We start from the raw sequence: 22730 nt of genomic DNA on the forward strand, positions 1-22730 counted from the left end.
GTCAATTGACATGGGAATTGTATCTGGTGGGATCGGGGTGAACAAGGTTAAGATACACCTACCCTGCTTGACTAAAGTTTGAAAATCCATCCTAAGGCTACTTACTTTAGTAAGTAAATATCATTAGTTTCACCCTGGGAGTAGGGAAAAGTAGATTGGGCAGTTAGTCATGATAATTTTGCAAGGTTCCCTGTATTTAGTCACCTGCAGTGTAACTTGTTTTCTTTCAGGAGTCTCAAATTTGTTTCTGCTACTCCTTGCCTTTCACATACTGGACCTCCTCTCTCACCAGCATCCTGTTGCTCCTTCTCTCACTACATCGAAGCTCTCTCTCATGTCCTCAATTCACTCCTCCTCCACCCTGAAAAACAAATTACAGAAGCTGGCTTCTTTTAGTTCCCCTTTGCAGAACTCTCCCCTTACAAATATCTACTTGTCTCTGGTAATAGTCTCATTTTACAGGTGGGGAAATTGAGAGAGAACTATTGGGGCATGTCACCCTTCAGTTACAGTCCCTACTCACAGGATAGTTCTTTGATTAAAGGTAGATGAACTTGAGACCGAGCACTCCCTCTTACATATAAGCAACTCAGGGTACAAGGCTGAGAGGAAGCTTTGCTGGACAGGAGAACGTACAGAAAAATAGAAGCAGCTAAAGTTTTAAAAAGATTTATTTAAAAATATTTTCTTCCACTTGTCTGAGTAACCAACATGAATGGGTCCAACCATATTTATGAAAAGACCTCTCGTGAATCAAGGACTAATAACATGGACCAGTTTTTTGGCTGTGAAGTCTGCCTCAGTTACTGAAGCACCTTGTATCCTATCTGCACCTTGAATGGCAGCAGAATTGCCCCCTCTGTTAAATCAGGATATGGCTTTTTCTTTCATGGCAGCTTTATATTTGCCCGTCATCTCTTTAGGCAGCGGTATTAGACCAGGGCAAGGGATCTGGCCTTCGATTTCACACATACATTCCCTCAGGTGATATTTTTTAGGTCCAAAGGTTGCAGGATGAGACAGCTTCTTTTTCTCTTGCTCCTCTTTCTGTAGCGTTTCCCTGGAAGAGGAAAAACAATTCGCTATGAAGGCGGCTGTATTTCTTCTCCACCCTCTCCCCTGCTGCCTAAAAAGCATGGTGGTGCATTTTTTTCCATACACCAAAATTTCATAGGGCAGCATCTCCCACAGTAATGGCTGCTAGCAGCGAAACCACCTTTCCAGGACTGCCTTGTAGAAAAAATTCCCCTTCACTTAGCTTGGAGCAGCTTTACTTTGTCAATAGCACAGGCTACAGGAAAAGCACTAGCGAAGTCAGTACAAACAAACGTACTAGACCCTGATTTGTTTGTGCTGCTCTATAACTGACATTTAAATACAATATTAATGTTCCAATTGATTTTTTTATAACTATATGGTTAAAAGTTCGGAAGTCAGCAATGTTTCAGTAATTGTGTGCTGTGACATTTCTGTATTTTTATATGTGATTTTGTAAGTTTAAGTGAGGGGAAACTTAGGGGTACACAAGACAAACCAGACTCTTGAAAGGGGCACAGTAGTTGGGAAAGGTGGAGAACCACTGTTCTAAACCTCCTGGTTTAAGAGGCCTTGTCCACTTTCAACCCCTCAGTCAGTGCTGTGACATCTTACAGCTCTGTCAGAGAGGAGACAGTGACTCTTCAGGCTGTGAAGGATGTTTACTTACTCGCTTTTACCCAAGATTTTTTTAACATGCTCCACTATCTCTTTGTTGCTTTTATCTTCCACATCAACCAAGACTTGCTCACCACTATCTGTAGAGGAAAGTGGTATAGAATAAGTATTGAGAGGTGACTACCCAGACGTGTCTACCATTTCGCATTAGATCGAGTAAATATTTTAAGGTGTGAAGCACCAGCAAGACCATCACAAACAGCCCAAGGTGCTGCCTGTTCCTTGGTCAGTAACCTCACTTTTGTATGCAGTTCTCAAGGGTGCAAGCTAAACTTTTAAAGGGGTCTTGGGGTGGGTGTTAGCAGGTAAAACTCAGCTCCTTGTAAACATTATTCCTTTTTACAGATGGGGCAGAGCTTGGAACAGAACCCAGGTCTTCCCAGTTCCCCTCCAATGCACTGTCCACTAGGCCACACTGCCTCCTTATAAATGGATCTCAGGACCAGAAAGCCATATGGGAAGCCACTGCCTTAATCCATCAACCTCACATCTTCCTATGGGCTAGTAAGAGAGAGCCACGAGAAGGCTTTACAGATATACCTGCAGGTATGATGTGAGGTCCTTATTAAGATTACCCTTGTAGTAGACTGTACCTGTTCTGCAGGAATGGAACAAACCCCTACAGCTTCAAATAGTGACACGGAAGTGCTGTGAGCAGGCAACACTGTAGAGCTTCTTTTAAAGATCAGCACCTGATCCAGCAAGTCTGTTAGGCCCCTTATACAACTGTTGGGTGCTCAGAGATCTTTGCTCTCTAGGCCCTTTTAAAGGGGAGGTTGCAGTTACCCTATCCTAAGAAGTCCTTGGCAGTGCCTAGATCAGGGGTGTGGAAACTCCAGGCCGTGGGACTGCCGCTCCCGGAAGCGGCCGGCACCACATCCCTGCGGCCCCTGGGGGAGGCGGGGCAGAGGGCTCCAAACGCGCTGCCTTCGCCTGGAGGTACCTCCCCCAAAACCCGACATTCACGGCCCTGCATGCAATTTCCCCACCCAGATGCGGCCCTCAGGCCAAAAAGTTGGCCCACCCTGGGCCTGGATGTACGACATCCCCCAGGGAATCACAGACATCATGAGGCAGCTGGGACAGCCAGCAGCTCGTGGGAGAGGAGAATCCGCTGTTCCTCTGTGGGGCCGGGGTGCCCGGCATCCCAAGGATAAAGCACTTACCTAAATAGAACCTTAGAAACGGCGAAGGGGTCATGTTCTTAAACATCATGATCTGGACCTAGGGGTTTTTGTACTGAATTTGAGGGATGTTGAAAAACACAAATTTCCTAGGGGGAAAAGAAAGCCAGAGTCTCTCGCAGCGAGCAAGTCAGTGTAAACGCACACAGCCCTTCAGCAGCCGGCAGCAACATCTGCCCCCCGCCCCCCGGGACAGACCGGGCGCGGTGCCCCAGGGACTGGGGAAAGGGGGGGGGTGAGCTCTGAAGCCCCTCTCCGCCCCCCCCCACTCACCTGGTCCCCTCCCCCGGGCCGGCGGCGGGCTACCCAGCAGCCTCCTCTCCCCGGAGTGTCCTAGAGCCGTGAGCGGGGTGGCCACCGCTGCACTCACCTGGCCCCCTCGCTCAGCTCCCCCCGGGCGTTGTAGTTCACGGTCATCACCTTCACCGCGCCCTTGAAGACGATCTCCCCCTGGGTCAGGTACTGCAGGGTCCTGCGGATGGGGAAGCGGCCCTTCATCGGCATGGCTGCAGCTGGCTCCCCCGGGCAGGCGGCGCAGCCCGCAGCGCACGGGGGAAATGAGGCGGCGCGGCCCGGCAGGCAGGCAGAGGAAACACGTGCTCTCCGCCCCGGCCGCGGAGGGCTACGGGAGGCGTAGTTTCGCTGCCCCGGGGTCGGGAAGCGGAGCTAGGGGATTTGCAGCCGCAACGGTGGGACGGGGAAGAGGGTGTGAGAAGGGAAACAGTGCGTGGACCCGGCCACCCTGGGATCCGGGAAGAAGAAAAGAATTGGGGGGTGGGTAGAGAGGGGGCAGCGCTAGGGGAAGGCTGCAGTAGGAGTCACCTCCCTGGCTCGCCTTCGCATCTGTTTGCTTTTTGTAGCGACCGGACGGTGCTTCTCAGCTGTTCGTTGTGGGCTTGGGTCCGCTGCCCGCTCGCCTCAACCTCACCTCTCATCAGTATTGCTCAGGTCACCAGGTGGGGCTCCACTGAATTGACCCCAGGAGGAAATTGAGTTGGTGGCCTTACAAATACTGGAAAAGAAAGCATTATCCAGCCTGGTACGGGGGCATTAGTGCGCTCCAGCTGCTGGAGAGAAGAGATTTTATGAGACTTCAGCTTTGTTTCTTTCGTTTGTCTTTCTCTCTTTTTTTAAAGTAAGCTTTTAGCCCTTTCGGGTGTGAATAAAAGCTTGAAAATGAAGTTTGTGCAGCTAAATGCTCAGAAATCAGAAGGCAAATAAAGAGCCTAAAATTTACTATTTAAAAAAAATCTTGTTACTTTTGAGCTATTGGCAGGACTATTTTGTGTGTGCGCGCGCGCGTGCTTGACTCATGATTTTGGAAAAGCTGGACTTGGCAATACTGGTTTACTAGTATAATTGTTAGGCTTCAGGTTTCAGAGGAACAGCCGTGTTAGTCTGTATTCGCAAAAAGAAAAGGAGTACTTGTGGCACCTTAGAGACTAACCAATTTATTTGAGCATGAGCTTTCGTGAGCTACAGCTCACTTCATCAGATGTTTACCGTGGAAACTGCAGCAGACTTTATATACACACAGAAATCATGAAACAATACCTCCTCCCACCCCACTGTCCTGCTGGTAATAGCTTATCTAAAGTGATCAACAGGTGGGCCATTTCCAGCACAAATCCAGGTTTTCTCACCCTCCACCCCCCCACACAAATTCACTCTCCTGCTGGTGCTAGCCCATCCAAAGTGACAACTCTTTACATAATCAAGTCGGGCTATTTCCTGCATAGATCAAGGTTTTCTCACATCCCCCCCACCCCCATACACACACAAACTCACTCTCCTGCTGGTAATAGCTCATCTAAACTGACCATTCTCCAGGTTTAAATCCAAGTTAAACCAGAACATCTGGGGGGGGGGGGGTAGGAAAAAGCAAGAGGAAACAGGCTACCTTGCATAATGACTTAGCCACTCCCAGTCTCTATTTAAGCCTAAATTAATAGTATCCAATTTGCAAATGAATTCCAATTCAGCAGTTTCTCGCTGGAGTCTGGATTTGAAGTTTTTTTGTTTTAAGATAGCGACCTTCATGTCTGTGATTGCGTGACCAGAGAGATTGAAGTGTTCTCCGACTGGTTTATGAATGTTATAATTCTTGACATCTGATTTGTGTCCATTTATTCTTTTACGTAGAGACTGTCCAGTTTGACCAATGTACATGGCAGAGGGGCATTGCTGACACATGATGGCATAGATCACATTGGTGGATGTGCAGGTGAACGAGCCTCTGATAGTGTGGCTGATGTTATTAGGCCCTGTGATGGTGTCCCCTGAATAGATATGTGGGCACAATTGGCAACGGGCTTTGTTGCAAGGATAAGTTCCTGGGTTAGTGGTTCTGTTGTGTGGTATGTGGTTGTTGGTGAGTATAAACTTCAAATCCAGACTCCAGCGAGAAACTGCTGAATTGGAATTCATTTGCAAATTGGATACTATTAATTTAGGCTTAAATAGAGACTGGGAGTGGCTAAGTCATTATGCAAGGTAGCCTGTTTCCTCTTGCTTTTTCCTACCCCCCCCCCAGATGTTCTGGTTTAACTTGGATTTAAACCTGGAGAATGGTCAGTTTAGATGAGCTATTACCAGCAGGAGAGTGAGTTTGTGTGTGTATGGGGGTGGGGGGGATGTGAGAAAACCTTGATCTATGCAGGAAATAGCCCGACTTGATTATGTAAAGAGTTGTCACTTTGGATGGGCTAGCACCAGCAGGAGAGTGAATTTGTGTGGGGGGGTGGAGGGTGAGAAAACCTGGATTTGTGCTGGAAATGGCCCACCTGTTGATCACTTTAGATAAGCTATTACCAGCAGGACAGTGGGGTGGGAGGAGGTATTGTTTCATGATTTCTGTGTGTATATAAAGTCTGCTGCAGTTTCCACGGTAAACATCTGATGAAGTGAGCTGTAGCTCACGAAAGCTCATGCTCAAATAAATTGGTTAGTCTCTAAGGTGCCACAAGTACTCCTTTTCTGTTAGGCTTCAGTAATTACTACTAGCGATGGGTTGAAGAAAGGCGACTACAATCTGAAAACCACTGAAACAGCGAGACCCTATTTTAGAAGCCAACAGCATAAATCAATGACAGGTTATGCATGTATGTAGTTAACGCTGAAATCAGGTTATGCATGTATGTAGTTTACACACTTGTTTATGGGGAGATAATCTGTGATTAGAGCAGGATACTGGTAGTCAGGACTCCTGGGTTTAATTTCTCTCTTTGCTACTTATTAACTAGGTGTATGAACTGTTGAAACCACAGCTACTCTGTGCCCATTTCTTCACTTGCTTAGCTTGTGTGGTTGTGATCTACTTGTTCATAACACACTCTGCAGTTATGTAGCACTTTTTGTCCAACAATTTTGAAGTATTACTAACATCTAGTAATTCCACAGTCAAAATTGGTGTGGAAAGGGGTTTTATTCAATGTTATTTACACAATATGAACTTGAGGCTTGATAGCCTGATTCAGGAATATCCAATAGCTCCTATCTTTGCCTGCAGTGATTGCGTGACCAATATGATTACAAGCATTTACATGATATTACAGTATGTGTTCCCTTTGCATGGTTCAGAGTAACAGTAATTTTCTCAACTGAGGAGCATGTACTCCCTATGTCTACCCAGCATTGAGCAGTTAACCTTAGAAAAATGAGCTGGGAAAACCCTGTCATCAGGCAAAGTGCCAAGAGATTCCAGAGCCTGCAATTAGGGGAAAGCTGAAATGAACAAGTTTATTATGTGCTAAATGCGGCCAACAGTCTATTTCTATTCAACTCCAACTGAACGGGCATGATAGTGAAAACACCCTAACCTCTGCTCCCATGAACTTTATACTTGGGCCAGATAGTTGAAAAATTCCAGTTCAACATGGGAAATTATGAAAATGTAGACCCTCAATGGCTTTGGATAAAGAGATCAGCACCCTGAGTGTCCGCTGTGTGGATTGCTAGGCAGTGAAGAGCTGAGCACAGAAGTTGTGAGTAGGACAAACTAGCAGGACCGTACATGAAGTGAGCAGCAGCAGTATTTTTCACAAGCTGAAGTGTCTGAGTTGCCCTCAGTCCAGCTTTGAATAACAAAGATACAGATGACTGTGGCTAGATCTGCCTTGGAAGAAAGGAAGCAATATCTTTGCCAGCATAAGACAGATGATGGGGTTTCTAGCTTTTGATGCTATTTGGGTTTGTACAAGCAGAGAAAAGTCTGCAAAAGAATCACCTGAGATTGAGAACTATTTTATAAATGACTGGGCAGATGCCTTCAACTAAGGAAGTGGTTACTGACTTCCCCAGGTCAATATAAGCAATTCACAAATTGAGCCTGAACTAAAAACCTGCCTTTTATCCATGTCCCTATCTTTGCCAGATATTGAAAAAGAGCAAGGAAACAGCTCCATTGCCATATGAAGAAACAGAGACATGGAGCTGAGGGTCCTCTGCATGTCAATTAACCCACAGACCATAAGCACCTCATAACCTGCCCATGTCTGTCCTGTTATTTTTTAAAGGGTTTTGAGATGTTGGCATGAAAGATGCTATATAAAGTCAAATCCCTTTCTATATGTCAATAGCGGTTATGAGCAACTGAATTTGCTATTAAGCTAATCCATTATGGACAAGTTGGTTTAGGCGTAGAGGAAGAAAGCAGAGAACACTGATTCATACACAATATTTTCCAAAGATTAGACTAATTCTCTGCTTAAAATGTAAATAAGGCAGATACAAGACTTGGGATCACAGCACAGGAGAGGGAGGATATGGAATTATTTATGAGGAGGTATAGCTTTAAGAGAGTTGGAAGAGAAATTTGAAGGAAAGAAAAGCCAGTTTGGAGATGAAGTCAAGTACAGTGTCCCAGGCATACCATGACAGAAGGCATGCAGTTGAATGGGAAAGGATGAGATGATAAAGACAGGAGTAAGGGAAAACTAGAGAGAATTAAAGATAAATGAAAGCTGAGATAAACGTAGAATCAAGATTATGTAGGGCCTTGTAAATGAGGCTGAAGAGCCTGAATTTTATGGGAAGCCAAAGGAAAGATTAATGGAGGAGTTGCTTGGTTGGAGCAAGGGAATAGGGAAATTATTCTGGAAGCAGTGAGACCACTCAGTAAAAAGTAATAATCAAGGCAAGAGATGGATCAGGTTTCAGACAAGGATTTAAGCAATGGTTATAGTACAAAAGGGGAGAAATTTGAATATATTAAAGAATATGTTGACTCAGAATTTTTAAGATGGACATAGATACCATAGTATGAAAGCCAACATAGGCAGAAGTGACAGGAGTTAACAAGAGATGGGAATTTGGGACCGGAGAGAACAGAGTCTAAGAGGGCACAGGGTGTATGGATCAAGAGGAAAGTGAGGTTGCTGTTAAGTCTGAAACAAATTACAGTTCTTGCTGTTTTCTATCATTCGGTTGTGTGTCCCCTTCATTATAATGTCCTATTGATGCAAATTGGATTTTGAATACATGCAAGAGTCCAAATTTTGCATTTCATTTCTCCTTTGCATTCATATGGCCACAAAAGGCTCAAAAGCAGCTTGTTGAATTTCTGTTCTTTTTTGAGATATCTGACATGAATACGGTATTTTTGTTAGTGGCAAGACATACACCTCTGTCAAATATGAAGAATGAATTTTGTGCTCATAAAAGTGAGGGACTGGTTATACTTGCAAGCCCAAGAAAAAGCTTGGAGTCTTTGTGGATAGTTCTCTGAAAACATCTGCTCAATGTGCAGCAGCAGTCAAAAAGCTAACGCAATATTAGGAACCATTAAAAAGGATAGGTAATAAGACAGAAAATATCATAATGCCACTATCTGAATCCATGGTACATCAACACCGTGAATACTGCATGCATTTCTGGTCATCCCATCTCAAAAAAGATACATTAGAATTGGAAAAAGTACAGAGAAAGGCAACAAAAATGATTAGGGGTATAGACCAGCTTCCATACAAGGAGAGATTAAAAAGACTGGAACTATTCATCTTAGAAAAAGAGACAACTAACAGGGGGATATGGTCGACGTCTATAAAATCATGAATGGTAGGGAGAAGGTGTCATTTACCCCTCCACATAACACAAGAACCAGCGCTCACCCAATGAAATTAATAGGCAGCAGGTTTAAAACAAACAAAAGGAAGTAATTCTTCATACAACTCATTATCAGGGGATGTTGTGACAGCCAAAAGTATAACAGAGTTCAAAAAAGAATTAGATAAGTGCATGGAAGATAGGTCCATCAATGGCTATTGGCCAAGATGGTAAGGGATGCAAGCCCATGCTCTGAGTGTCTCTAAACCTTCAACTGCCAGAAGCTAGGAGTGTAGGACAAGGATCACTTGATAACTGCCCTGTTCCGTTCATTCCCTTTGCAGCATCTGGCATTGGCCACTGTGTGAAGACATGATACTGGGCTAGGTGGATCGTTGGTCTGACCTGGAATGCCGATTCTTATGTTCTTAAGGGTAAATATAACTCTCAATAAATAATCTCATATGCTTTCAGATGGAAAATCTGAGAAACCACAGAAAGATGAATATCTTTAGTGGCAAATCTTGCTCAACTTGTTCATAGGCACAAGTAAGGTGAAGAGGATTTGGGCCTTTTTATTAGAATAGTTTAAATGACCACTCCAAAAGGATACTTTTACCAAATGCGGAGAAACTATCAAATTGTTTCTTTCTGAAGACAGGCATGACATCAGTAAGACAAGTGCCAGCCTGGTCAAGGCCATAGGTGTTAGCTAAGAGCAGACAAACTCATAGCTAGAAACCAGACTAGCTCACCCATACATTAGTTTTGTTCAAATAGATATTAGTCTTATAAGAATATATTTAGTGTTTAGACTCTATGAAATGTTTTTAAGTTGTCGCATCCATTAATCTTACTTGTAATGTCTGTATTGCATGCTACAAATAAAATATAAAAGTTTGTTTTATAATTGTAAAAATGCCTGCTCTGAATTTATGAATTCAGATGAGAAGAGTGCCTTCCCCCACCCATCCAGGAGGACTATCAAAAAATAAGTGGGCCATTGTAGGACAAAAACTTTGTTGATTGCCCCATCCACCCATGGAGAAGTATGTGTAGAAGGCATCATCATCTCATCTGTGTGAATTCTGGAAGAGGAAAAGGAAAATAGCTAACATGGAGATTTTTCATCACTTTGCTATTTGGACTCTGACAAAGGCTGGAGCTAAGAAACAAAAAGGAGAGATTCCCAGGGTTGACCCGGATTAAGTCCTAAAAAGACATTCCATGCTGACAGATTACTACATCTCTGTCGGCTTTCAAATCACAAACAAATTCATTTGTGCATATATACTGGTTTGCTTTAACCTGTAAATAATTCTCTGATTTCTTTCTACTAGTTAAAAAACCTTTAGTTAGTTTATTGCAGGGTGTGGTTACAGGCATTTTTTTTGGTGGGAGATGTAAGGCACAAATTGAACTGGGATAAGTGACTGATCTCTTGGGACTGGAAGCAACTGGAATATTTTGTGATTTTTGGTGTAAGTGACCACTGAGTATTAAGATAGACTGGAGAGCCCAAGGGGACTGTTTGTGACTCTATGGTAAGACTGTTACAGTGATCTAGGAGCTCACATTTGTTACTGGGTTGGTGAAATCTAATTATAAAACATACCACCAGTTTGGAGTGTCTGCCCTGCTTTTAACAGTCTGCCCTAAGGTTAGCACTCATGGTTGTGAGCCACTCCTGATAGCGTGACAAAAGGGAAGCAGGTAAAACTGAAATTTTGGCACGGATGTGAAATGATCACTTGTGATTCAAGAAAAAAATAAAGCATTTATAAATATCAAAGATACATTTAGGTTTGTAATTCACTTTAATAGTATAAACCTCATTTAGGTAGTAGTATTAAGCTACAACAATGTAATGCCACATTTAAACTGCATTTAATAAAATGCATAAGCTAATTCATGCACTGCAATACTCTATATACAAACACAACAATGCAAATTTCTCTTCATGACTGAAGACACTGATTAGATATAAAATTCAGATTAAAAAATTCATGCTATTATTTTTAAATGCCATCACATATACAAAGCTGATTTCACAAAGAAGCTGTGAGAAAGCAACAGCTTTAACAGGTTTTAAACCTGTAATTAATGCAATAGCATAAACAACAGTTTTCTAAACAATGAAGAAGAGAGGGTTACAAAAAATATCCCAAGGAACTATAGCAGACAATTCCCTTTGTAACAAGTGGGGTATTTTTGTAAGAGCTCAGAGCTCATAGGTATGCCAAATACATACAATTATACAATGAAAAATGTGCAGTTTTTCAGTTATAAAAGTGTTTGAACACTGGCTTACAATATATTTTAAAGAACAGATGGATTATAGGAAAATATTCCAGAATTTGAACTTAATACCACAGATGATAAAAAAAACAAATATGCTCTATAAATAACATACTTTTCTAAAGGATATCCCCATGTCTAACTTGAAATCTATTAATTCCCCTTTTTAAAATCTAAATGGTAAAACAAAACTCTTCAAATGGCTTTGTACTTGCTTTGCAGTAATAGATGTTTCTAGAAACAGATTTTTATATGCAATGAGCCAATTACTGAGAGGTGCAGAGCACCTACAATGGGAACAGAAGCTGCTCAGCACTTCTCAGAATTTGGCGGTCTGTGATCACTACAGGAAGCTGATTTCACATCCTGTAGTTCCTGCAAGATAGTACATAACACATTTCATCCACATTTATATTTAACACATTTTGTCTTTCAAAAGAGAAAAAATTCAAACTTGTGAGTTCCATAACCCTTCAGTCTTAGAATATGGCTATTATTTTTTAAATTCGCAGTTTAATTATTATTCTTTGAAATGGCTGCAATTCTGATCAACACCCCAATCCATTTCTTAACCTTAAAAAATGTTCTTGAAATAAAAAAGCATTTAAAGACATTAAGGTTGACATTCTATTTTCAACAGAAAAGGAAGAATATTCAAACGGTGTGATTGTCATGACACCAAAGGAAGGGCCATCTTATGCAAGAAATGCTCCCATTGATTTAAATGGGCATTTTACATGCAGAAGGCCTCAGAAATTGGGCTTGAAATGTTAAAAAGATGGATGTTTCACAAAATCGATATTTGAAACAAACAGTCTACATATGTTTATTAAACAGTATGGCAAAAAGGAACACATTCTTAGTATTCTTCACAGCAAAGACTTTACAACCAAGGCCCATATCCTGCAAAAGCTTACGCATGTGAGGTGTTCCCCTTGACATCAGATGGCAATGGGAGTTGAGCACATGGAGTGTTCAAAGATTTGGGTCCAAGATATGTACAAAATTATTCTAAGAGAGAATATTTTAAAAACTTAAATTACTGAAAGGTCTGTAGATCTTGTTAATTTTCCTTTCTGCTAACTTGGATTTACATAAAAAGCCTTGTGCAAAAATAATTACATTAACCTCAGAAAAAAATGAATTTAAGAAATTATTTGTGATAGAGGAGTTCTCAGTGCCTCTCATGTCTTTATCAGTAATAATGTAATTGTTCAGTTTTTTGAGCATTTAATATCCATAATCAGATGTTACTTGCACAACTAACTGAAGTTGTTTTATTTTTTAAACAATTGAAGAAACAACATTAAAAACTGAATTAAAAACTCATATGGACAATTCTGTACCCTTACATACTTCTGACTGATCATTTCCTTCAGTGTAGTTGCCACCTATCTCTATTTTTATAGAAACAGAGCATGTGAGGGGACTGTTTCAGCACACTCCTCTCAGCCCTTCTGCGATAGAAACAAGGAATATAGTACAGAGGAATGTAGTCTAAACCTGGAGCTTACTCTAATTTCAATTTCCATATAAACAGATAGTTTAGCATACTGATTATAAAAAAACCCTGACATTTTACACCACAAAGGTGGGAGGCACTGTCAATGCAGAGGAGGATCGGAATATTCTACAGGAAGATCCGGATGACCTGGAAGACTGGAGTGACAGAAATGGGATGAAATTCAATAATACAAAATGCAATGTCATGCACTTAGGGACTAATGATAAGAACTTCTGCAACAAGCCAAGAGCTCATCAGTTGTAAGCGACAGAGGAAGTGAGAGACATGAGTGTGTGGGCTGATCACAGGATGACTATGAGCCACCAATGTGATATGGCTGTGCAAAAGGCAAATGCAATCCTAGGACGTATCAGGCGAGGCATTTCCATTAGAAATAGAGAAGTATTAATGCCATTGTACAAGGCACTGGTAAGACCTCCTTTGGAATATTGTATACTATTCCGGTCACCCAGGCTCAAAAATGATTAATGCAAATTTCAAACTGGAACAGGTGCAGAGAAGAGCTACGAGGATGATCAGAGGAATGGAGGGTCTATCTTACAAGAGAAGACTGGAAAAGCTTGGCTTGCTTAATCTAGCAAAAATAAGGTTGAGAGGGGATATGATTACTTCCCATAAATACATTAGGGCAGTTAATACTGGGAAGGGAGCGGGCAGTGAAGACCTATTTAAGCTCATGAACAATGTTGGCACAAGAAAAAATGGACATAAACTGGCCTTGAACAAATTAGGGCTGGAAATTAGAAGAAAGTTTCTAATCATCAGTGGGGTGAGGCTCTAGAACATCCTTCCAATATGAGTTTTGGGGGCAAACAACTTAATTATTTTTAAGAGAGAGTTGGACAAATTGTTGAGTGCAGCTTCAGGGTTGCTTCTGATGGTAGGGGGCAGGACTCAGTAGCCCTGGGGCTCATTTTCGGTTTATTTCTCATGTTCCTAAAATCTCATGCTTCAGGATTTCAGCTGGCCACCTGCAGAGGTCAGGAAGGGATTCCCTCCCCCAGTATATTCTGGGTGGTTTTTTTAATGTCTATTCTCTGAAGCACCAGGGATGGCCATGGCTGGAGATGGGACATTGGGCAGTGTGGGGCAGGGCTCTGAGGTGGCACTGAACATTCTCTGTCTCACGTGTTCAGCTGGCTGGTTGTTGATCACATGCTCGGAGTCTAATTGATTGCCATATGTGGGATCAGGAAGGAATTTCCCCCCAGGACAGACTGGCAGCGACCTTTGGGTTTCTTTGCCTCCCTCTGTGGCATGACGATGCACATCACTTGCCAGGATTATCTGGGTATATCTCACTAAATCATTTCCCTGCCACTGCAGGGGCCTCAGGTACTTGTACACCGTAGTCCCTTTTATTCTTTGCCTATGGTACACGATAGTTTAGTTTCCTGTGGGCTGTAATACTTTGGTCTAATTTCAGTTGTTGGATTTAGTGTGCGGGTGCTGGGTGATTTTGGCCTGTAATATACAGGAGGTCAGACTAGATGCTCTGGTGGTCCCTTCTGGCCTTAAACTCTATGACATGACTGTTATGATCTTGTTGCTGAAGATTTTAGAAATGACATTTATTGCACCATGCATTGCATTCAGCCTTTTGCTTTATCCTGTGGGGTATAGTTCAAAGATACATGGCAACCTTTCTTCTAAGTAGCCACTAATGGAGACTTAAAGAAATCACTTAAAAAATTTACAAATAGACCTCTCTCAGAAGGCTAGAAAAAGCCCCTCTGTGTCTATCAAGAATATAGGGGAATATTTACCTTCTATTTTTATTTCATGTTTTCCCTTGGGAATTGTAGATTCTACTAACTCTCAGTTGGATGGCTCCTACCAGTTATGAGAAAAGGCTGAGAAAATAACTTGAAAATCTCAAATGACTTGGATTTTTTTAAAAAGCACTGAGGACAAAGTGACAAACCCAAATTCAGCCTTGGTTTAGAAACAGGTAGAACTCTACTGAAGTTAATGGAGATGATCCTGCTTAAGGCAGGGCTGAGCCTGGGCCAAGAAATGAAGATTAGGAAGGCCCAGATTAGCAACTCAATCATAAACTTTCTTTAACATATAAAGATGTATGAATACCATGGCTACATATATGTACATATACATACACACTTTATATACGCTGTACATAATATATTACACGGAGATAGATATAAACACATTCATACACATACACACAACTATGTACATATGCATTAGCTCCACGAGTGAGCTCTATTACTAAACATGCAGAAATGTACAATGATAGAAGGCACAAAGAAATATATAAAAAAACTATATTAAAAAAAAAAGATGGGGGAGGAAAAGCATGAACTTAAAGATCTAGTAATCCATTTTCAAAGCCCTCACATAACCCAAATAATAAATTAGACATTGGGAAATATGGAACACTGTGACATACTGACATGGATATTTCCCATGATAAATACAGTACAGATTTCACAACAAACAGAGAGCTCTACAATAAGGAAATTATAGGCGATAGCGCTTTTCAATTCCAATATATTTGACTTAACTTTTAAAAAATTTTGTATGTGTATTTAATTTTAACTTCCATCTTCATAAGACTAACATTTTAAATGTTTGCAAAATAATTTCACATTTAATACTGATAACCATTAAGGTAGGTTTATATCACACAGGCTAAAAAGAGGGATTAGGGCATCCTTAGTAAAACAATAAGCGTAGCCTTATTTCTAAAGGGCTTGACAGTCCTATAAAATACACTTTTCAATTGACATAGCAACTTCAGAATTAAATAGAGAATGTCAAACGCATTTTTAAAATAGTTTTTGATTTTTCACTCCTCGCTCTTTATAAGGCCTCTTGCAAATTTGAAAGTAACATTTCTATTATTACTCAGTTTATCTTTCTGTATATGGTAACTCTGACCTCCCCCATCCTCTGTTTTGTATAAAGTAGAAGCAAACATAGCTTCTTTTGCTGGCTCTACCTGTGTACAAAGATGTATTGTGACAGCAGATGTTCTCTGCTACTATCACAGTAAGTCTATCCTTACACAGGGGGCCAACCATGCTAGCTGCAGCGCGGCTGCTATCAGGTGGGTCTGTTGCACTCCTGGAACTAAATTCTGAGATGTACCTGAGGCTACTTGTTGCTTTTCTTCCCATCTCTCTGCTTTTTCAGGGGTAAGAGAGGAGGAGGGAAAAACACACCCACATAACCTTTTTTTATTTTCCAGATAAGGACTGAAAGAGAAAAGAGAAATGTCAAATCAAACTAAGGAAAAACAAAACAAAATTAAAAAGAAAATCCTTTGCCTACAGGGAGACTTGAATCTGCAAGTACTTGCTGATAACTCTGCATTTTAAGCCTTGGAGCCGTATTGTTATGGCATGTATTTAGCTGTCTCCCTGTGTATGTACAGACATCCCACAATACCAGCAGTGAGCATCTGATGTCATGAGTGGAATTATGATATCTGTTAATTTCTTGTTTATGTCAGTGGTGCCTTAAATGTAATTGAGAATGGCAGTGATGTCAGCACAGTTCTGATAGTCTAGCGTGTTAAAAAGTTTGCTTGAAGTGTGTGTGTGTGTGTGTGTATACATACCAATGCTAACTCCTGCATTGTCTGATATGGACTGGGTGCCCCATCCCTGTTGCTGTTGCAGATGGATTTTCCTGATCTCCACTTGCTATAGGTGAATCTTTAGCCGGGCTGAAATCCATTCACAACGGCATTGTCAGTCAGTTCTTTAAACTAGGTAGTACTTTTAAAATTCTTCGCTGATTAAAAATGTCAGTCAGTCAGGGAAAGATCCTAATCACCACTCCTACCCATATGGAGGTTGAGGTGGGAGAATATTCTGAAAATGTTCAGTGTTTCCCAGAAACATTTCAACAACCCCATTCCATACACATGGCAACAAAAAGGGTGCAGTTTTCAGCATTACACAACCTCTACCAAAGAAAAAAACATCTCATAATAAGGACATGCTAGAGATTGGTTAGTCCCTTGTGCAGCATAGGACCCTTATGGGTTTTGCAACATTGGGAAATCATCAGGGCAAAGGAGTGTGCTGGCCATGCCTCCTCCTACCCCAATATACCGCAGAACACACCCTGTGTTAAAGGCTTCTATGGGGGGCAGGGCAAACCCAGCTCGATTCCTGGCATAGAAACCCCCTCGAGCCAATGCTATTCATTAGTGGACTTTATTCCTGCCCTACAGCCCATTTGTGTCAGGAATTAGAGTGCAAGGGGGCTGTAGGTCAATGATAAGTCTTGCCATCTGTGACTACACAGCGAGCCAAAACTTCCATTGGCCAGCAGTCAGTTTTCTGCTGCATGGGGCCTTTATAATCTAAACATTGTCTACATTCTATCAGTTTTAAGATGAGTCAAAATCTGGGTCTGTGTGACCCACCTAAAAATTTGGGATCTGATTCTCCTTTCCCTTCCACCAGTTTTACATAAGAGTAACACCATTGGCTTCCAAGGGTGATTTCTAATTTACAAATAGTGGAAGTGAAAGGAAATTAATTTAATCTTAATCCTGCTTGCTGTTTGACAAGTCAATATGACTAAGGAGAATTACTTTTATTTAGATTTTTTAAATATGGCTGTTTGTTTTAGGTGCATATACAGTAAAAACAATTACAAATCTTATAAAAATAGCCCAAATATTGCTTACCCAAATTAACCCTTCATAACTATCAATAAGCATTCCTTTATACCCACATACAAATTCCAAACTCACATCTTTCTCGAAAGAATGGGAAAACAGACAGGCCTCACAGCATACCCTGATGGTCAACAGACTTGGGAATTATTATCACTCACTGCATTCCAAACAATTTCAGCCAACACAGAATTCCAGTTTTTGTATGAACTAAATCTTACTGCTATATACGGATGGTCAAGCTCGATTCACCATGACACTTCTACTGAGTTAAAAACTCTTTACTTTTAAAAGTAGGACAATGAGACTTTATCAGGTTTTGAAGAAGCGTTAATTCTGAGGCAGTAGCAGGAACTTTACTTGGATGCAAGGTTTTCTAGAATCACTATCAGGCTATGGTACTTTGGCTCCTAGTTTTGTCAGGTCAAATCTGGCCACACAATTAGGTTTGTAAAAGAAAGTTTTTACCAAATTTAAGACCAACACAAATATTTCCAATAATTCTGTTGTTGTTATTTCAAAAGAAAAACAAACACAAATATTCCCAATCTATATTTACAATACAAAAGTGCAGTCTTGTGCTTAGAGAGGAGAAATTTAAAGTGAAACTGACTAGAAACCAAAGGGAACCAGACTAGTCTATTCTCATTGCCCAATCCTTAAGAAATGGAAAGAGTACATAAACAAGCCAATAAATGGCAGAAAATAATTTACACTTGCAATACTCTTTCAGTTTTAATAATCAAATGCATTATTAGTAACATAGGCAAGGAAATTACTATTTGAACATATGGGATCACGTCCCATGTGGCAGCCAAATTGTGAAGAGTGTTGGTCAAAGGTGTGCAAAGATGACTGAAAGCGCACCTTTGCACTCCTATGATCTTGGTAGCTGCTGTGTGCAGGCCATTCCTCCCGTGCTATGTTAAAACAGCATGTGAGTTTCAATGGCCACAAGGAACTGAAAATATGGCCAATGATTAGCATAATGCAGGAGCAACTTGGTCATCTCCCATTTTCCCCAGCCATGCCTTTTTCCCTTGCTATCCCAGCCACAGGTGGCTGGAACGGCACAAGAACCCCTAAATCAGCCCCACCCCTCTGGTAGATCAGCCTTATATTAGGATAGTCCTTCTGGATCCAGTTAAGATGGCTCCACAGCTAGATTACCTCAGTGGTTTGGTGCAAAAAAAGCCACACCACAATGGAGTTTGGCCCATCATTTTTAATAGGACAATAATATTTTAAGTGCCTCTTTTACACCATCTCTCTCCCTGCAGCATACCAATTCCTTGGCTCAGTGTTAATGGTAGCTCTTGAGCAGCATGTGAAAAAGAAGCATGAAGCTTATTATCCACACCTATTCTATTATCTGTAACTTGTATTCAAATAGCTGATACCCTAAATATCTCCTAAGCTGTGGGATCCACCACCTGCTGTACAAATTTCTACCATCTAAACTGTTAGTGTTAGAATCAAAACAACATATGATCACAGAAAACATTCCTTTTTATTAATGACATGGGGACTATGTTAGCTCAGCTCTGACAAACCATGCCAATGATGCTACACAAACAGAGTCTTCATAGTTTAAAGGTAGTAATTTGAGGGTTTTAAAATAAAAGTGTAATTATGGAACTGCTTCACTCTCAAGTACATTAAGTACATTTACACTTTTTAAAAATAAATCCTAAGAATGGGCTCGATTGCAATACCCATACTCACACCGAGTAGCATTTTACTCTACATAAAGTCTTCCTGAAGTCCACGAGACTACTTGCAGAATGAGGTACAAACAGTATAGTCCTATGTTTGTAGGATGCATTCTGTACATGTTAACAGTGCTGTGCAAAATTCATCGTTTTTTATTTATGAAATTTAATGCATAAATTTTAGCAGTTTCATGTGATTTTGCTCCACAGCTTAGTTTTTTGTGGGTTACCTTTTTCAAAATGGCTATTTTCACAATGAAAAAAAAACAAAACTTTTTTTGCACGTTTTCAACAGAGAAGCCATTTTTACTCAAACATGGGCTCATCTTTATCAGCAAATGAGACCCTTTACTAGAGAAATGTACATGTCCAACAACATTTTTCATGGAAAATGGTCTCAAGTTTACAATAAAATTTGGAAAAACGTTGATTTCCAGTGGTTTAGTATACTTTTTGTTTATGAATATTTCACACTCCTCTAAAAATGCTTACTTGACTGTTTGATTGATTTTTACTACACATTACAAGTGATTAAATTATATCACCTGCTAATCTTTTGCCATAGCCCCCCTAAAAACAGTTCAATGTGCACGCTATATTTTTAAACAATCAAAACAGTAAACCTCTAACATTCACTTTTGCACAAAAATGGCCACAACTTTTCTTTGAAATTCTGTTTCCAAGGCAAGTAACTTGTATGTTAAAATTCAGGCTACTACTAATTTCTAAGGCCAAGAAGTAAACCCTTAAAACAGGGGTTTTATATCGGAAGTGCTGACACAAACCTACAAGTAGTGATACTATAATATAACGGCTAAGGCTTAGGTCTGCATTCCAGTTGGCCTAAGGATGTTCAAAATATAGTCCTTTTGTCACTTTTAAAGAAATGACAAACTTCATTTACTATAATAAAAGCCTAGGAAGAAGATGGTACAATATCTCAGATGTCTGCCTTTATATTGCACTCTGTCTATACCACTGTTCTTGAGAACCAAGATTTCTGAACTTTATAAAGATGGAGATTGTAATTGAGTTTAATGTACTTAGGAGCTAAAATTACATAGCCTTATTTGTCAGAATGAGTGTTACAAATGAGAGCCTTACTATAAGGATGAATTGTACCAAGACAGGACTGACTAATACAGTAGCAAGGAGTTGCTCAAAATCCTTGGGCTACAGCTCAGACCCTTAAGAGACAAAAACCAACCCTGTTGGAATGTTTCTAAATCAATGTCAATACCAGAAACAAAAAAGTGCTGAACTCATTATTTATATTTTTGTCACAAGAATGCAAGTAGAAAATGACGCTGCCATGTAAATTCATTAAACTAATTAATGAATGTATGTAATAAGCAAGAATCAGCTTAATGCAGCTATAACTCTTCTGACAAAATGCTTTTTTATGAATTTTGATTGTTTAAAATATTCAGTGTTAATATTAATAAATTATACTAAAATAAATGCAATATTAGCAGGAAAAGGTGAATCCTAGAAAACGACTTGATAGGTTACTACCCAAGATAAAAACAAAGATAGTTAGTATTATAACTCCAAACAATCGGTCATTAACTGTAACTGCACATGAATGAATATAAAAAACCCAGCTGACGCTCCAATTTAGAACTGGATCAGAACAGGGTAGGGAGCACTGCAAAGACAGGATGCTCAGTTCCTGGGGAAGGAAGAGAACCTCATGTTCTGCACTTATCCTTTATCTGACAGCAGCGTTATGGGCTCTAACGTAGTCACAATCATCCCCTTTGGCTCCTAGGATGGTGAGGGTCATTTACGGCTGCAGACAGAAGGAATGAATTTGGAAGTATAAAAAGTATACACAGAGACTAGGAGTGCATGATTCTAGTTGGAAGGATTGCTTCCCTGCCAGTTAATGACTGATTTCCGCCACAACCAAAAGTCGTCCTGTTGGAATAACGTCTATCATGACTGTGTAAACATCTATGCCAGGCTGGAATTGAAACTTTAAGGAATCTGAAAGTTTCATTATTACTATGGCAAAAAATTGGTATTCTGCCTTCCAATTTGGGCAATTTCTGTAGCATTTATTAATGTTGCTAATTATACTATAGTCATTATGCTTATGTCAAATAAAGCTCATTTTCACTAATTTAGCAGAGTTTAGTGCTAACAGTGTAGAAATTTGCTTTAAATTTCCACTTTACCATTAAATACATAACATTATTCATAGCAATATTTTGTAGTATAAATGATTGTCTCCTATAGCCTTCACAGAAATCACTAGCAATTTGACCAAAAACATATGCAATTTTCCATTTGCCCTGCTCATAAGTAAAATGTTGATGACATTATCGCTTTGACAAGAAGTGCTTAGAAAGTGCTATCATCATTATATCCTGGTAATTATTAGATATTAATTCCAAGGAAAAATTTAAATATGTACATACTGTTCTTCTTTTAGCAATTTTTTATACTAATCTCTGACATTATAAAACTCTATTTTTGCCCATTGATAATTTCTAAATACAAAGCATGTTAAAAGTATGTTCAGTAATCTACAGCCTTTTGAATGAAAGGCATCAAAACACTCCTAATGGCAGAAAAGGGTCCTAGTCGGAGGTGTTTTAATAGCTTTTTATACTTTGTCACTGGAAATAAATAGACAAGGAGCAGTCTGGTAGGAAACTGGTAACATGTTGGAAATATTTGTACATACCAAAATGTCTTTTTTTTTTTTAAACTTATCTCTCTTAATTGTGTAGTTACTTGTTTTACTAAAATTACTTTGATCCACCAAGGTGCATTGTTCCCACTATGCAGATGTGCCAGTTATTTGACCATTATACTCTGCTGTTTCCATTTTGAGGATGTATGGGATTATGCTGTCAATCGGAACATTTCCGATGAGACCAGTAAAAAAAAGTTCCTCTGTAATACTAGAGCTCATCAGTCTAAGTGCTGGCAGGCGAACCAGAATCCGGGCTAACCTAGAAAAGAAGTTCAGAAGATTATGAAAAGGTATAATGCAAATAAATCTAAACTACTGTGCAGCTAAAAAGCCGGGCCTGCTTTTATTGTTAAAGTAACTCATGAGTGAGAAGAAAGGCAATTTATGTTAATTTAGCTACTCTGAAAAGGATGTCTATGCTTATTCTTCCACTTTGCAAATTAAATGAAAAATGCGCAGTTCTTTAAGTCTACTGTCTTTGAAATTCCCAGCTTTGCAAGTGTTTTATGGCTAAGGACAATGTCTCATACTGAGTAATGAGGACATTTTCACATTTTTAAGAGCAAAATGCTTAATTAGTTTAAATAATCTATATGGCAACACTCTCAGTTGCCTAGCAACTTGTTAATGAAAAACCAGATAGCAAGAGGGGCATGAGTATGTATAAAAAAGGAAGCAGAAATATCTGAAAAGAAAGGGGAATTCTGAAGGGTCTGTTGCTCCCTTTTATGCTAGTCCCAAACCCCATGTTTTGTTAATGTACAGACAGTAACTAAAATCTACAAATATACAGAAGCTAACCTTATACCACTGCTGACATTTAAAAGGAGTTTTACTTTACAGTAATTCTGTGGCATATCTACCATGTTTAAATAGCAGGATCCCATGACAAAAAAAA

At 40.1% G+C, this 22730-nt stretch overlaps 2 protein-coding genes and 1 long non-coding RNA gene across 7 annotated transcripts in view; 1 reads left to right on the forward strand and 2 right to left on the reverse strand.

Annotated features, from left to right (window-relative positions):
- Positions 1 to 653: 653 nt before the first annotated feature.
- MRPS25 (mitochondrial ribosomal protein S25) lies at positions 654 to 3715 on the reverse strand. The gene is given in 4 exon segments (XM_073351289.1): positions 654 to 1060; positions 1706 to 1793; positions 2880 to 2986; positions 3268 to 3715. Coding segments are annotated over 4 exon segments (522 nt in total). The 5' UTR covers positions 3402 to 3715; the 3' UTR covers positions 654 to 867.
- A 325-nt stretch (positions 3716 to 4040) lies between these two features.
- LOC140914141 (uncharacterized) lies at positions 4041 to 10876 on the forward strand. Its single transcript, XR_012159782.1, has 3 exons — positions 4041 to 4270; positions 5888 to 9373; positions 9885 to 10876. It is a non-coding gene; the product is annotated as an uncharacterized lncRNA (long non-coding RNA).
- The window catches only part of NR2C2 (nuclear receptor subfamily 2 group C member 2), a 66345-nt gene continuing 54352 nt past the window's right edge, over positions 10738 to 22730 (reverse strand). For all 5 annotated transcript variants that reach the window (XM_073351281.1, XM_073351283.1, XM_073351279.1 and 2 more), the window contains one exon: positions 10738 to 22091. In XM_073351281.1, the coding sequence (XP_073207382.1) occupies positions 21917 to 22091 (175 nt within the window). In that variant the 3' untranslated portion in view covers positions 10738 to 21916. The remainder of the gene's footprint in view (positions 22092 to 22730) is intronic.

The sequence above is a fragment of the Lepidochelys kempii genome, chromosome 7 (genome assembly GCF_965140265.1).
Source record: "Lepidochelys kempii isolate rLepKem1 chromosome 7, rLepKem1.hap2, whole genome shotgun sequence".
In the NCBI taxonomy this organism is placed as follows: Eukaryota; Metazoa; Chordata; order Testudines; family Cheloniidae; genus Lepidochelys; species Lepidochelys kempii.